The sequence below is a fragment of the Phytophthora sojae genome, assembly GCF_000149755.1.
Source record: "Phytophthora sojae unplaced genomic scaffold PHYSOscaffold_3, whole genome shotgun sequence".
NCBI lineage: Eukaryota > Oomycota > Peronosporomycetes > Peronosporales > Peronosporaceae > Phytophthora > Phytophthora sojae.
The window spans coordinates 9,544,089-9,557,377 of record NW_009258117.1 but is presented as its reverse complement, the minus strand read 5'-3'; the positions used below and the strand labels follow the sequence as shown (position 1 = coordinate 9,557,377).

General features: G+C 56.4%; 2 protein-coding genes across 2 annotated transcripts; both read left to right on the top strand.

Moving 5' to 3' along the window:
* Positions 1 to 6,814: 6,814 nt before the first annotated feature.
* PHYSODRAFT_496330 (hypothetical protein) lies at positions 6,815 to 8,086 on the top strand (the record flags this gene model as incomplete). The annotated part of the gene is made up of 1 exon (XM_009526817.1): positions 6,815 to 8,086. The coding sequence occupies one exon, from the start codon at positions 6,815 to 6,817 to the stop codon at positions 8,084 to 8,086; it is 1,272 nt and encodes a 423-aa protein (XP_009525112.1).
* Positions 8,087 to 10,636: 2,550 nt separating this feature from the next.
* On the top strand, positions 10,637 to 10,951 carry PHYSODRAFT_453756 (hypothetical protein; the record flags this gene model as incomplete). Its single annotated transcript, XM_009526816.1, has 1 exon — positions 10,637 to 10,951. A coding segment is annotated over one exon (315 nt), but the record flags the coding sequence as incomplete, so codon positions are not given.
* Between the last annotated feature and the right edge of the window lie 2,338 nt (positions 10,952 to 13,289).

Here is a 13,289-nt window from a genome sequence, read left to right as displayed (position 1 = left end):
TTGTCCCTGGTCTCCGAGTACAACTTCGTCGTGCACTACAAGCCGGGCAAGACCAACATCCTTGCCGACGCGTTATCGCGTCGGCCTGACTACATGCAGTCAGGTCGCCACGCAGTTGGTGACGAGGACGACGACGAGTGCGCCGTATGCACTGCCGAAGACGTCGCTGCTGTTGAGGTTGCAGCGACCAGTCCGCTCCGTGACTTGATCGTGGACGCGTACAAGGAGGACGCGTTCTGCTCGGAGCTGATCCAGTTCCTGGGAGACCCTGGTGCCGTGGCGAAGCGCAAGCTGTCTCCACGCAGCCGCTACCGCGTCGACCGCTACTCGCTGGACGGCGAGTTGCTCACATACCGCGTCGACCGTGAAGACCCCCCGCGCATCGTCGTTCCTCTGGACGACGATCTCCGAGCTCGGCTGATCCACGAGTTCCATGACACGCCGAGCGGCGGCCACCTCGGAGGCGAGAAGACGCTCGCATCGCTGTCCAGAGACTTCTACTGGCCGCATATGTACAAGTGGGTCCGGAAATGGGTACGCTTCTGCGAAGCGTGCCAATGCGTGAAGCCGAATCCGTCCAAGCAGGCTCCGCTTCGACCTCTCCCAGTCGCCACAGACGCATGGGCGTCTGTCAGCATGGACTTTGTCTTCGGGCTGCCCCGAGACACTCAAGGGCGCACTGGCGTGCTTGTCTTCGTTGATCGGCTCAGCAAGATGCTCCATCTTGCTCCTGTTGCTGCCAGCATCACGGCGAAGCAAACTGCCGCGATCTTCGTGGACGTGGTGTACCGCCACCACGGGCTTCCGTCCTCCATCGTATCGGATCGCGACCCTCGCTTTACGTCTGCTTTCTGGCGCGAGCTTTTCCAGTTGCTGGGGACGCGGTTGTGCATGTCCACCGCGTCGCATCCGGAGACAGACGGCCAAACTGAGCGCGCCAACCGTGTTGTTGAAGACATACTACGCAGCTTCGCTACGTCGTTCAAGTCGTGGAGCACCTTCCTGCCCCTGGTCGAATTCGCCCTCAACAACGCTGTCCACGCATCGACCGGTCTGTCCCCGTTCTTCGTCAACTTCGGTCGCCATCCTCGCGTTCCAGCGCTCCTTGGTGTGGAGCGCTCTGCGACTCCGGCCAGTCGCGCTGCTGAAGACGCGGGCGATCCCGCGTCACTCGTTCCGGATGAAGACGTTGCTGTAGACCCCGACCCAGGCCAAGCTGATCGTCGTGGCCCCGTCCCCGACGCTGTCTCCGCGTTGTTACATGGCGTCACCACTCGTCGAGGCTCTAACGCTCCAGCAGTCGGAGTGCGCACACGTGCCGCCACGCGGGCGGCACACGAGAGACCACGCGCTAACCCCGAACGAGCTTCGCGCACACGTTCCGCTAGGAGGGCGGCACCTTCGGACATCGCAGCTTGGACTTCGCGCACGCTGATTGACCCGATGCCACGTCGGGCCGTCCAGTATCAAGACGCGCAAGAGGCGGCGACACCTGCCGCGCCGGTTCCAGCCAACTTCGATCCGCTCCCAGCGCCGCAGCCCCAAGACACTGCGGCTGTCCGCGACTTCGTGCAGAAACGTGAGTCGGTTGTGCGTTATGTACGCGACACCATCGCGGCGGCGGTGGACCGGCAAAAGGAATATGCCGATCGACGAGGGCGACGACATCTGGAGACGTTCGCCGTGGGCGATCGGGTACTGCTCTCTACGACGGGCATGTCGCCAAGTTTGGTGACGAACTTAGGCGTGAACAAGCTCGCGCCCCGATTTATTGGACCTTTTAAAGTGACGAAGGTACTCGGCGACGCCTACACGCTGCAGCTCCCTACGGCACTCCGGCTGCACCCTACGTTCTACGTTGGCCAACTGCGACGATACCATCCCGCTGCCATTCCCGGCGGCGCCGATGACCACGCCCAAGTCGATCATGACGCTGCGCCATCGCAGCGTCAGCCCGAGGTTCACGCATCTGCATTCCAGCGCGACGGTCCTGCTCCCCTAGTGGACGCTGCTGGGAACCAGCGTCACATTGTCGAAGCCATTCTCAACCACGACGACCACCGAGATGCACCGCAGCGCGCACGCACGGATCGTGGCACTCGTCGCCGCGATGGAGAGATACATTCGCACCGCCGGTATCGGGTTCGATGGCTTGGCCCGATGGACGACAGCTGGGAGCCACGCGAGGTCCTACTCGCAGATGTCCCCGACTGCGTGGCGGCGTACGAGACGTCGCTTGCAGAGGGCGCGGCGGCGAGCCGTGCCTAACTCAACGAGTGCCTCGCAAGAGCGGACAGCCCAGCGGCGATGCTCGACTTCAGACGACGGACGACCTTCGGTGTTCCAGGATTCGCGGCGACCTGACCCACGGTGGAGTCACGGTGCGACGAACTCGCTTCAAGCCATGCCAGCGCCGGACCAGCTGCACCAAGATCGCTCCGTTGAAGCCCACGCTGCTGCTGCGGTCGCGCAGCAGCTGGCCCTTGATGACGTCCGAGACACTGCTGCGCTGCTTCACTCACTTCGCGCGCGCTGTCGGCCCGCGCCTGCCAAGTAGCGTCACGTCCGCCTCGCGAAGCTCTGCAGTTCCTTTCTAGAGCTTAGATATGTGTATGTTCCAATCTTGAGTAGGGGGTGGTGTGACAGGCCACTGTCACACAGGCGCCACTGCGTGTGCGCGGTGGCCAATCAGAGCCCACTATAGGTTTAATGGCTGGGACGGTCTCGGCACTTAATACCAGAGTTCAATTTGCCTACTACTTCCTCTGCTTGTGTAAGCACGTAATGGGATGCAGTTAGCCCGTTACATCGTCGGTCTCAACTGTCTCGACTACAGCAGTTCTGGAAACTACGGTGACAAGCTCCTCGTCTTTTGCTGAGGACACGACTCCAACCACGACTTCTCTCCTGCCCAATTGGGTGGGATCGGTTGACCCCTCGGATGACGCATGCTACCGCAAGACGTACGTCTCACGAACCTGCTCAACGGGCTACGCCTTCGACAAAATCGCTACGTGCTGGGCGCGGTGTCCACTGAACTACCCCGTGTAGTGTGGCATGGAGTGAATCCCCCAAAACGACGACTGTGCGCTGGAGGTCGTCACGAAGGTTCAGTCGGTCGCTACGGTGGCGCTTAACGCGGCCACCTCGGGGGTGTTCGGACAGCTCAGCTCGGCTAGCGCTGCGGTGCAACAAGGCGTCAAGTGCGGACAAAAGCTCTTTGCTGTGGTGAAGGACGTCGTGACCTACGCGGAGAAGCTGCAGACCAGTTTCCCTAATGGCACCGAGGAGCAGATCATCTCACTCCTGAACAACTCGGATATCGTCATCAAGGACCTCCCCACGGCCGTGAGCGTCTGTCTGGGTCTAGACGTGCCCACCGACTATTTGAACCTGGCCTCTGAAGTCGTCAGTGTCGTGGACAAAGTGTTTACTTAAGCGGTGGAGAAAGGGTCCACATTGCTCAGTGTTGACACTTTCATGTCCTTCATCAGTGAAGTGGGTGCCGGCAGTTCAGTGGAAGCGCTTAACACAGACGACACGACTACGTTGGAGAAACTTATTGCGGAGGGTGAGACCTGCGGGACCGACTTGCAGTCCGTTATCAATAAAGTGACGCAGGCCGTTGCCGATATCAAGTCAGCGGACGCTACGTCCACCGCCAGTGCGATCCGTCTGGCTCTGAGCGACACTGCTCTCTTTCTTACGGAGATCCCTACGGTGACCAACAACTGTATCCAGAACATCACAAGCACAAGCGACGCGTACACTGTGCGTGACAAGCTTCGGAAAGCCCTGAGCGTGATCACGGACAACCTCATCGACTCTTCTAGTGACGCCAAGGGCAACGCTCTCTCGAAGGCCGAGTACATCCTCGAGGCGGCCGACATGGGGCTGGACGTCATCGCCATGTTCGACCCCACGGGCATTGCTCGAGGAGTCCATCCAGCAGTGTGTGGTCCCACCTCGTTCATCGGGGAAATCGACGATGGATCACTTGCTGATGCTCTGGCGCTTGTAGCGGACGGTGCCGCCTTCGCAGGCAGCTCCGGCACCTGGACGCACGCAGGAGACGGCGCAGTCAACGTCGTCTTGGAGAGCTCGGACACGAAGGACGTGACGGTGGAGATCCACTCGGCTGGTGAGATCATCGACTCTGTCAAGGTCAAGAGGGGCGAGACTGTGACTTGGAACTCGACGGTGTCGGCGCTGCAGGACAATACCATGTACTTCGACCGGTAGCGTCCTGGTCTCCTTGGCCTCCCCGGATCGGGTGGAGGCTCACTGGTGCTGTGGGTCCCGCGATCGCCAGAAGGGGGACACATCGACCTCGTTGCGAAGATCAACGTCAGTTATAAGGGAGGAGCAGGATGTTTAGGCGTACACTTTACGGTGTTGAGCTAGAAGAAATGAATGTAAGGATTGGTGCTGTGCAATTGGAGTGTCGTTGTGGCTTTCGAGCATGCTGCAAGCGCGGTATGCAGCATGCAGCAGAGGTGGAGATGGACTTAGCTCTTAGCATAGACTCACATGATAGTACGCTCCTGAGCTGGTACATGCACACAGCACCACCTTGCTCTTCCCAAGTTTGAGCCCCGCATCTCCCTCACGACTGACAAAATGCGGGGTATCGTCGGCAGGACGACGGTCATGCCAAACAAGACCACCACGACGGCCGGGGCGGTCTTCTCGAAGGTCCATGGCGTGCACGCATGCATGTCGTGCGGCTTTCTCGATGTGTTGTCGCCGCAGCTCTCTGGAGGGACAGCAAAAATTGTGAGACGACAACGAGTCGTTGAACGACAGGTACAGTGTACATGCACATGCACAGCGCAGCATAGCGCGTTGAAGCGAGCGTGTTCGTTCGTGCTGTAAAAGCCAGATATGCAGCCAGAGAGAGAGAGCTCCAACGAGCTAAAAACACGCTGCAGGCTGCTCCTCAGCGTGAGTTGACTGGCGTTAAAGGCGTCCACGTCACAGAAGCACTCAGCAACGATATCGCGGCCGAGGCAAAAGCTGGCAGCGGTTCCGCGCCGATTGGCGGTCGTCGACATTCAACACCACGAGAACCCATCTTCCCAGCGCCGCCGAGAGCCGGCGCCTGTCCGCTTTACAACACCGGAAGCTGTGCCCGCCCGCACAGAGCGCGGCCTCCAGTCGTTGAAGTCTCTTGCTGTTCGCACCGGACGTCAAGGAAACTGCCATGACATCAACCGGGATTGCGTCTTTGCTGCCGACTTGTACAGCTCTTTTCTGCGGGTGAACGGGTGGTCGTCTGGGGGCCAATGTCTGTGATTGAAGGCGGCACTTGGCCAACGTATGGGTTCTCTGGTCGTACACCAGGGCTCACGTGCGACAACGGTCACCAGAGACTTCCGCGTGCCCAGGTGGCGGTGAGGAAGACGCGCTTTGCCTCCGCATGCACCAAACAAGTGTTCTTCACCTTTGAGCAGGAACCTCACCGCAAGGACCGGACTGGACTGGCATGCAGACATGCAGGCAGGCGAAACACGCAGCGAAAAGCAGCGCTGGCCGCCCTGGATACTTGTCACGACGATGACGTCGCCTTGGCCTCTTGTCTACACACATAACGTTCCTGTTTTGACTTGCATGGGTCGGTGCAACTGGAGAGTGGGTCCCTGTTGTTGCAGTCCCGCCACTGCGCCGATACGATGAAGAGCAACTCCAAACCCTGCGAAGCATCGCCCTCCAAACATTTTAATCTGCTTTATTGAAGGTGTGACATTCAAGTTTGTCGACGATAGCTATTATAATACATATCCTGTAAAGCAGCAGAGGGGACCGTCGAGGAGATGGAGATATCCGTAGATCAGCTTGTTTGGGAGAAGTGCCTGGACCACCGGGTTTGGTTGAACATCATGTTCAATCAGGTCCAGCGGACCGACGTGTTACAGTACAGAACCGTCCCCCTTCATCATGAAGGGGTACGGTAACACGTAACATGAAGATCATTTCCTTCTCAGCTGCGAGGCAAGCAATTCCATGCGTCTCGAATAAGGTGAAGTTGAGCGCTTCGCACCGTCCGTGGTCATTAGCAAAGGGCCATTTCACGGGCTCTGCTCCTGTTCGCACCAGCTCTACCAGCAGTATACCGGCCGCTTTTTTTCGGTCGCAACGGCGGTTTGGCACCTCGTCACCAGCCTAGGCAGGGTGACGTCCGGTGAGAGTCCGCCCGCAATTCCTAGTTTTGGTCTGTCTGGTTGGCCCGAAACACCGGGCCAACAAGATGCAGGCAGTTTTGCCACCATCCTGCGGATTGGGGTTGCTCACTTTGAAATTAGCGGTACTGCCCGCAGGAGCGCGGGGAAGAGCCTAAAGGATGTTGAGGACACGGCAGCCACTTCATGCATTCCTGCTGTTGGTGCTCGCTCTGTGCGTGACCCACGCGGCGGCGCTGGACTTGGCCTCATGGAGCGCGACCGCCGGCTCGTCCGGCAGTGAGGACGGCGGCGCACCCGGCACGGTCGCACCTTTCGGTGAGACACCGGCAGGACCGTCCTCACGGTCGGCGAGCAAGGAGGACGAGTCGTTTTTCTCGTACACCGTTGTTCCGGATATCAACCTAAACGTTCCTCTCGACGGCTCGGTGCCTCCCAACTGGGTGGGCCCTTCCATCGGCGACAGCACCGACTCGGCGTGCTACCGCAAGACGCACAAGCAGAACTCGTTGGGCGAGTGCTCGCAGGGTTACAACGCCAGCGGACACCGCTGCTGGGCGCAGTGCCCCATTGCGTACCCCGTGCAGTGCCTGGCCGAGTGCATTCCGCAGAACGACGACTGCACGCTGGAGCTCATGTCCAAGATCACCAACCCGGGCTACGTCGTGTTCAACATCGCCACGGCCGGTGTGTTCAACGCCATCTACAAGTCGTTCAAGACCGTCACGAAGAGCCTCATGTGCGTCTTCAACATCTTCAACATCGCCGAAGGCATCTCCCGCTACATGCGCTTCCGACAGACCATGGCGCCCAACGGCACCAAGGAGGACATCCTCATCGCCGTGTACCAGACCGACATGTTCCTCGTCGACCTGCCGGTGGCCATCACGGCGTGTCTGGGCTACGAAGTGCCGCGATACGCCTACTTCGCAGACGCAGTGGTCACCGCGGCGGAGACTATGGTCAAGCAGCTCATGATCAACCACAACCTCATCATGAGCTCGCTGGACTCGTTCCTGGCCTTCTTCCGGAACTCGACGGTCGGCAACGCGACGGAGCTCGACTCGGTGACGGTGGCCAACCTCACGTCCATGATCGACTCGGGCTCCAGGTGCGGCTTCAACCTCAAGCGCCTCACTGACCGAGTCATCGCTAAGGTGACGGACATTCGGGAGGAGAACCCGCTGGCCACGAACGAAGACATCCGCACCAAGATGAGCAAGACGCCGATTGTGCTGAATGACGTCCCCACGGTCACCAACAATTGCATGGGCGAGCTGCTTAAGACGAAGAAGCCGTACGCCGCCTACCAGACGCGCGACACACTGCGGAAAACTTTTGGAGTGATCATCGACCAACTCATCGACTCGTCGACCACCGACATGGGCAAGGCCATGTCTCGAGAGGAGTACTGGGTCAAGACGGCCAACTTCGGGCTGCAAGGACTCTCGGCCATGGACCCCACGGGCATCGCCTTCATGATGTTCAACTACGTGCAGCCCGTGTGCGGCCCGACCGAGTTTATTGGAGAGATCGACGACGGATCCTGCGAAGACGCACTGGGGCTTACTACAGTTGACGACGCGTTCCGAGGCAGCAAGGGCAAGTGGAAGAAGAAGGGCGACGGGGTCGTCAAGATCAAGTTCGTCAGCTCCGACACGAGGGACGTCAAGGTGCGGATCCATTCAGGCGGCAAGAAGTACGCGTCGGTCAAAGTAAACTCGGGTAGGACTGTCACGTGGAAGTCGACGGTGGAGGAGCTCAAGGACAAGACCCTGTACTTGGACCGCTGGCGTCCCGGTTTCCTGGGTCTGCCCGGAACGGGCGGCGGCTCGCTCCTGCTGTGGATCCCCAGGTCTTCCGAAGGCGGTCACTTGGAAATGACCGTCAAGATCAACAAGAGCTAGGGTAGGCTGGGCTAGGCTAGGCTAGAATAGATAGAGAAAGTCAAATAAATTATGAGCGCGCGGATGCGTGCGCGTTTGAGTCAACTCCTTCACAGCAACAAGTCTCCGCTTTACGACTAGGCGGAAGCTATCGGTACCTCGAGCCTCTCACTCAAGTCGTGGCCGGCCCACGGCCAAGCCACGGTCTGTTACAGTGACACCTCTATAAATGACACCCAGTTCGCTCGGTCTAATACGCTGTTTCAGTTAAAGAATTGATCAGATAAAGAAATGGCTACACTTCTAATGGCTACATTTTCATATGTTATGTTAGGTGCACAAGGGCTTTCTTTACCTGGTACCCCTCCAGCATTTTCGTACTCTTGTTTTGTTACGTCTTCACACAGACAGAACCTAACCAATAATGGTAGGCGCGGTATTGTCTGTTCCTACTCCTTCTTCTCATTGGTATTAGCAGAATCGCATCCCCTCAGGTTGTACGTGAGTTTCAATACAGTGAGGTTATGGGAATATTTGTTGTCCCGATATCCTGCCACCATGCCTGCAGTTTTATCTTTTGCTTGGTATCTACTGCATAGCCCCTAGTTGTCTCGACATCATAATATTTTAGTTTTTCGTTATATATATATGTACGCTGCGCTGCTTGTAAAATACTGTGGCTAGCTTATTTATCACAAGCTTGCAGTTACTGCAAACTCTTTGTTCCAACGTAGCATCCCAAATACAATTTCTCTCTTCGCTCGATTTCTTGTGGCGGGAGTAGTGGTAGCAATGGCGTACATGGGAGGAGCCTGGCAAGTGATTGAGAAAAACATATGAGTTTGGATCTATTACTGCGGCGTCCACTTAGAGGGTTGAGGCGCCAACAATTGCGACCATTTAGAGAATAAAGAGGTTTTTGATCAGTTATAAAACACCTATAGTGAAATCCATATAATCCCGTTTGCAGTCGAGGAATCCTAACCAGATAGGGAACACATGGTCAGTTATAGGGGTTCATTTAGGGAGGTGTCACTGTACACGCACTTTTGGAAGAACAGACACAATAGGCAACCCGGAGCGTTGCTCCGGGAGGTCGACGAATAACGTAAATTCCCGAATAATACCCCTTACCCGTATAGTACCCTCTAAAACGTAACCTAATACGTATCCCAGGGTTACAATGTTTCTTCCAGACAAAGATCAAGTACATTTTTATGAATTTATTGTGGAAAGCATATTTTCGTATGAAATACTGTGTAATATCCATAATTTAGCTTATTTGTTTTGAAAATGGGAGGGTACTAATAAATAGTGCCCGGTCCCTTAGATGGGTTTTTGCAGTATTACCATACCCGGAACTAGCGGCCAATATACTGTCGGTTGGCATCCTTCGGAGTTGGGCAGAACAGAGATTTATCGTGCCCAGCTGGATGCGATCAATCGGATAGGGGAGGACACCGAGTTGTCCACCGAGTTGCGCACGTATTGTCGATCCTGGGTATTGGAGGCGAATGCAGCCAACGTGGAGGACAACAGAAGACTCGCCGCAGACGCAAGCAGGTGGGCTCACATTCGTAAGTGGCTCACTGACAAGTACCTACGAGCGTAACCAACCGAGATCAGCGACATGGATTGGGATCTTCTTCATGTGTTATTCTGCCTTTCTGCCAAAACGCCCTCCGATTTGAGGTCCTACGTCAGGAGCCTTACTCTTACGTAAGACCTCATAAAAGTTAGTACCAAGGCCATTAAAACCGTGCATAAACAATAACTGAATGTAAACTGAGCGAATTGCTTGCGAAGGGAGGCCAACAAATGAACGTGTGTAGTACCATTATACCTGTAGGCTACAGGCTGTAGCACATGTACCCGTACGTAGCTCCACGCTGGCATGGTGACCTAGCTGCGGTGCTGCCTGAGTCTCCGCCTGTACGAGTGTGGTCAAATTATGCACTTGCCACAGATGCTGTCAGGCACACTGACGTGATCTAGTCCTACGAAGGCCCGAATGGCCAGCTTAACACGGCCATTCGGTCCTTATTTCCAAAAAGGTACCCTTTAGATGAAGACGGAGCTCCTATGTAGGACTTCCGTAATCCGATGCAGGGCTAACAGCAAATCCTAGGTTTTACCCTACCCTCTCCTTCTTGAGACCACCTTTTTGAGGTCAGACTGGCCAAAGTTTCTGAAAGGCACAATACCTCATGTCATCCGGCATTGGAGTACCACGCCGATGGGGCGAACGCCTCTGGGCTCGCTGGGGAAATGGTATGGCAGTTATCTTGCCATCCAAGCCATCTGTGAGGACATTGGTCAGGGAAAATGGGGAAGTATCGTGATGCTTCCGCTAGGGCTGAACCGGGAGGAGTGGGAGGACGTGACTCCACTCTCGGTGATTCCCACCAACCGATAATAAAGGCACTTTGTGCCGGACCCCCACGGCTGCAGACACCATGAGGCAGTCGTGGGATCCTCCTCGCGAGAGGAGAAGCATGGATTCGTCGGAGGAGCGGCAGGACGGCTGTTCGGTCCACTCGTTCCGACAGCAAGCGGTTGAGGCAACGTCAATTGGGAGACTTCTTTCCAATCGTAGCTGGCGTTGAAAAAGCCAAACAGGTTCGAAGTCGTTTCCGGGCCGAGCGCCAGAAGCAGCTCACCCAGCGCCGCGCTGACGAACAAGCCTTCCTTGACCAGCTACTTGGTTTCGGAGGTGGACTAAATGCCGAGGATCAAACCTATGGGGGAGTGACTCAGAATGTGAACGGATTTGGTGCCAGAGCCAGCGATCGCGATGCTTGGTTTCGCAGTTTCCGAGCCCAAGGATCTCATGGTCGGAACGATATTTATCTACTTCAGGAAACTCATGTCGAAGGTGGCGACATCGACAAATGCTCGGACCAGTATGCGGCTGGCTGGGGCTTCCGTACAGGTGTTGGGTGTCCGACGCGTTCTTTCTGGTCGCCGTCACGAAATAAAACGGCAGGAGTGGCAAATTGCCACTGGCAATCCTGGTGGATCCGTATGGAGGTTTCACGGACGTGACACCGATCCTTGTTGAACACTGGAGCCCGCACTTCATGGCTGTCCAAGGTCATCTCAGGGGGCAACACCTAGTGGTCGTGAATGTGTATGCACCGCACCGGGTGCCGCAACGTGAAGCGTTCTTTCGTCTTCTAGCCGGTATCGAATTGCCACATGGAGCACTGATCGCATTGGGAAGTGATTTTAATTGTACGCTGGAGATGAGGCAGACCGCAGCTACACCAGCCGGGCTAGTGCTCATGACTCCGCTGCACTGAAAGAGCTATTGGCGTCGTGGGGGATGGTCGATCCAGTAGCAGCAGCTCGCCCCACCCAATGGCGGCAAGGTGAGCTATTGCGGCATCACGCGGAGACGCATACTTACCGATATCCAGTGGCTGGGCATGGGGAGGCGTCGTCCCGCCTTGATCGGTGGTACGTCAATGCGCACTTGCACACGTGGGTGTCTGGTTGGGAGACAGTACCTCCTGGAGCTCACGCCGACCATTCAGGTGCTAAACTCCACTTCCAGTCTCCGGACGACCGGACGACCCCATCAGAATGCGCAAGCCACCGAAAGTCCACCCTGTTCCCGCGTTTGCAGCAGTCGCCGTTCAGGAACACACACGATTTATTCTGCAGGAGTTTTTGGGGCGTATTGGGGAAGACGGAGTAACTGCGCACGAAACGGCAAAGTGGTGGGATGAGCTGAAGCGTCGGCTCGTCAAAGACACGCTCTCCATTGCTCGGACTCAGCGCCGAAAATGCCACAATACCTTCAGCCAAAAATTGCGGCGACTTCGCAAACAACAACACCGTCTACAGGAGGCCATGCGAGGCGACCATTGACTCCATTACCGACGGGCTCGATGCGCTCACGTTGGAGGATATGCATGGTCCTTCGCCCGCGGTTCGGCTGAGACGAGCGATTGCCGAGTGTCAAAGGGCGCGCTCCTCGCTGCACCAACGCCGTCATTTTTCGGCGAGTATCCAGCAAATTTATGGATAATACGGTACCTCACCTCGATCCTGCCGTTAATGGGCCTGTACGTGGTGCTTACGACAAAACGGACACGTTAGCGGACGCCTGGCAGCCCATTTTACAACAATCGGCGGCCGACCCTCAGTTGCAAGACACGGTCGCGGGATGGATCGAGAAAATCACAACAGCGAGCAAAGAGCAACAAGCCACAGTGGCTTCGATCACGGCAGCGGAAATTGAGTCGGCTATTGCTGCTTGCAAGGAGGGGAAAGCAGCGGGGCCAGATCGGCTGGGTAACAGTTGGTACCGCATGTATGCTACCCAGCTAGTGCCGATCTTTGAAGTGTTGCTCAATCAATGGTACAAAGCTGGGGGTTTCCCTGCTTCGTTCCTGGAGGCTAACATTTTTTGTCTCAAGAAATCGGGTGACCCGCACAATGCCCTGAACTACCGACCGATCGCGCTTTTGAATACGGACTACAAGGTTTTTACGCGTATCCTGGCGACCAGAGTGAGAGCAACGCTGGACGAGCGTATCCATGGAAACCAGAACGGCTTTGTTCCTGGCAGGACCATCCATGAGACTCTGCACATCTTTGACGCAGTACAACAAGCTATATCTGATGATCCTGAGCAGGACGGGGCACTCGTGTTGTTCCTCGACTTCATGAAGGCGTACGACTCCCTCTCACGGACTTTTTTTACTTAAGGCGCTGCGGCAGCATGGGTACCCTGAGCAGTTTATTAAGACGGTGAGAATTCTCCACGACGGGACCACGGCAAGCTTCCTGGCCAACGAATTTCAGTCTCGGCAGGTCAAGGTGTCCAGCGGAATCAGGCAAGGCTGCCCTCTCGCACCACTCCTTTTCATCTTGGCGCTGGAAGCACTGTATCAAGAACTCGATCGTCACCCAGAGCTCAAAGGAGTCCTCCTGCGATCAACTGGCGGAGAAGTGGAAGTCCGGGTAGCAGGATATGCTGACGACACCGCAGTCTATTTGGCCTCGGCGGATAAAGTCGAGACACTGCTGCAAGTCACCACTGCTTTGGTGCTGCCTCTGGATTAAGCCTTAATCACGATAAAACCATGGTCTTCGCGTTAAGCAAGTCTGGGCCGCCTTCGGATACTCAACTGCCTGCGATACTGAAGTTCGAAGACACACAGCATCAAGGCCGCTATCTGGGCATTTACGTTGGCAGCGCCCGTGACCCCGAAAA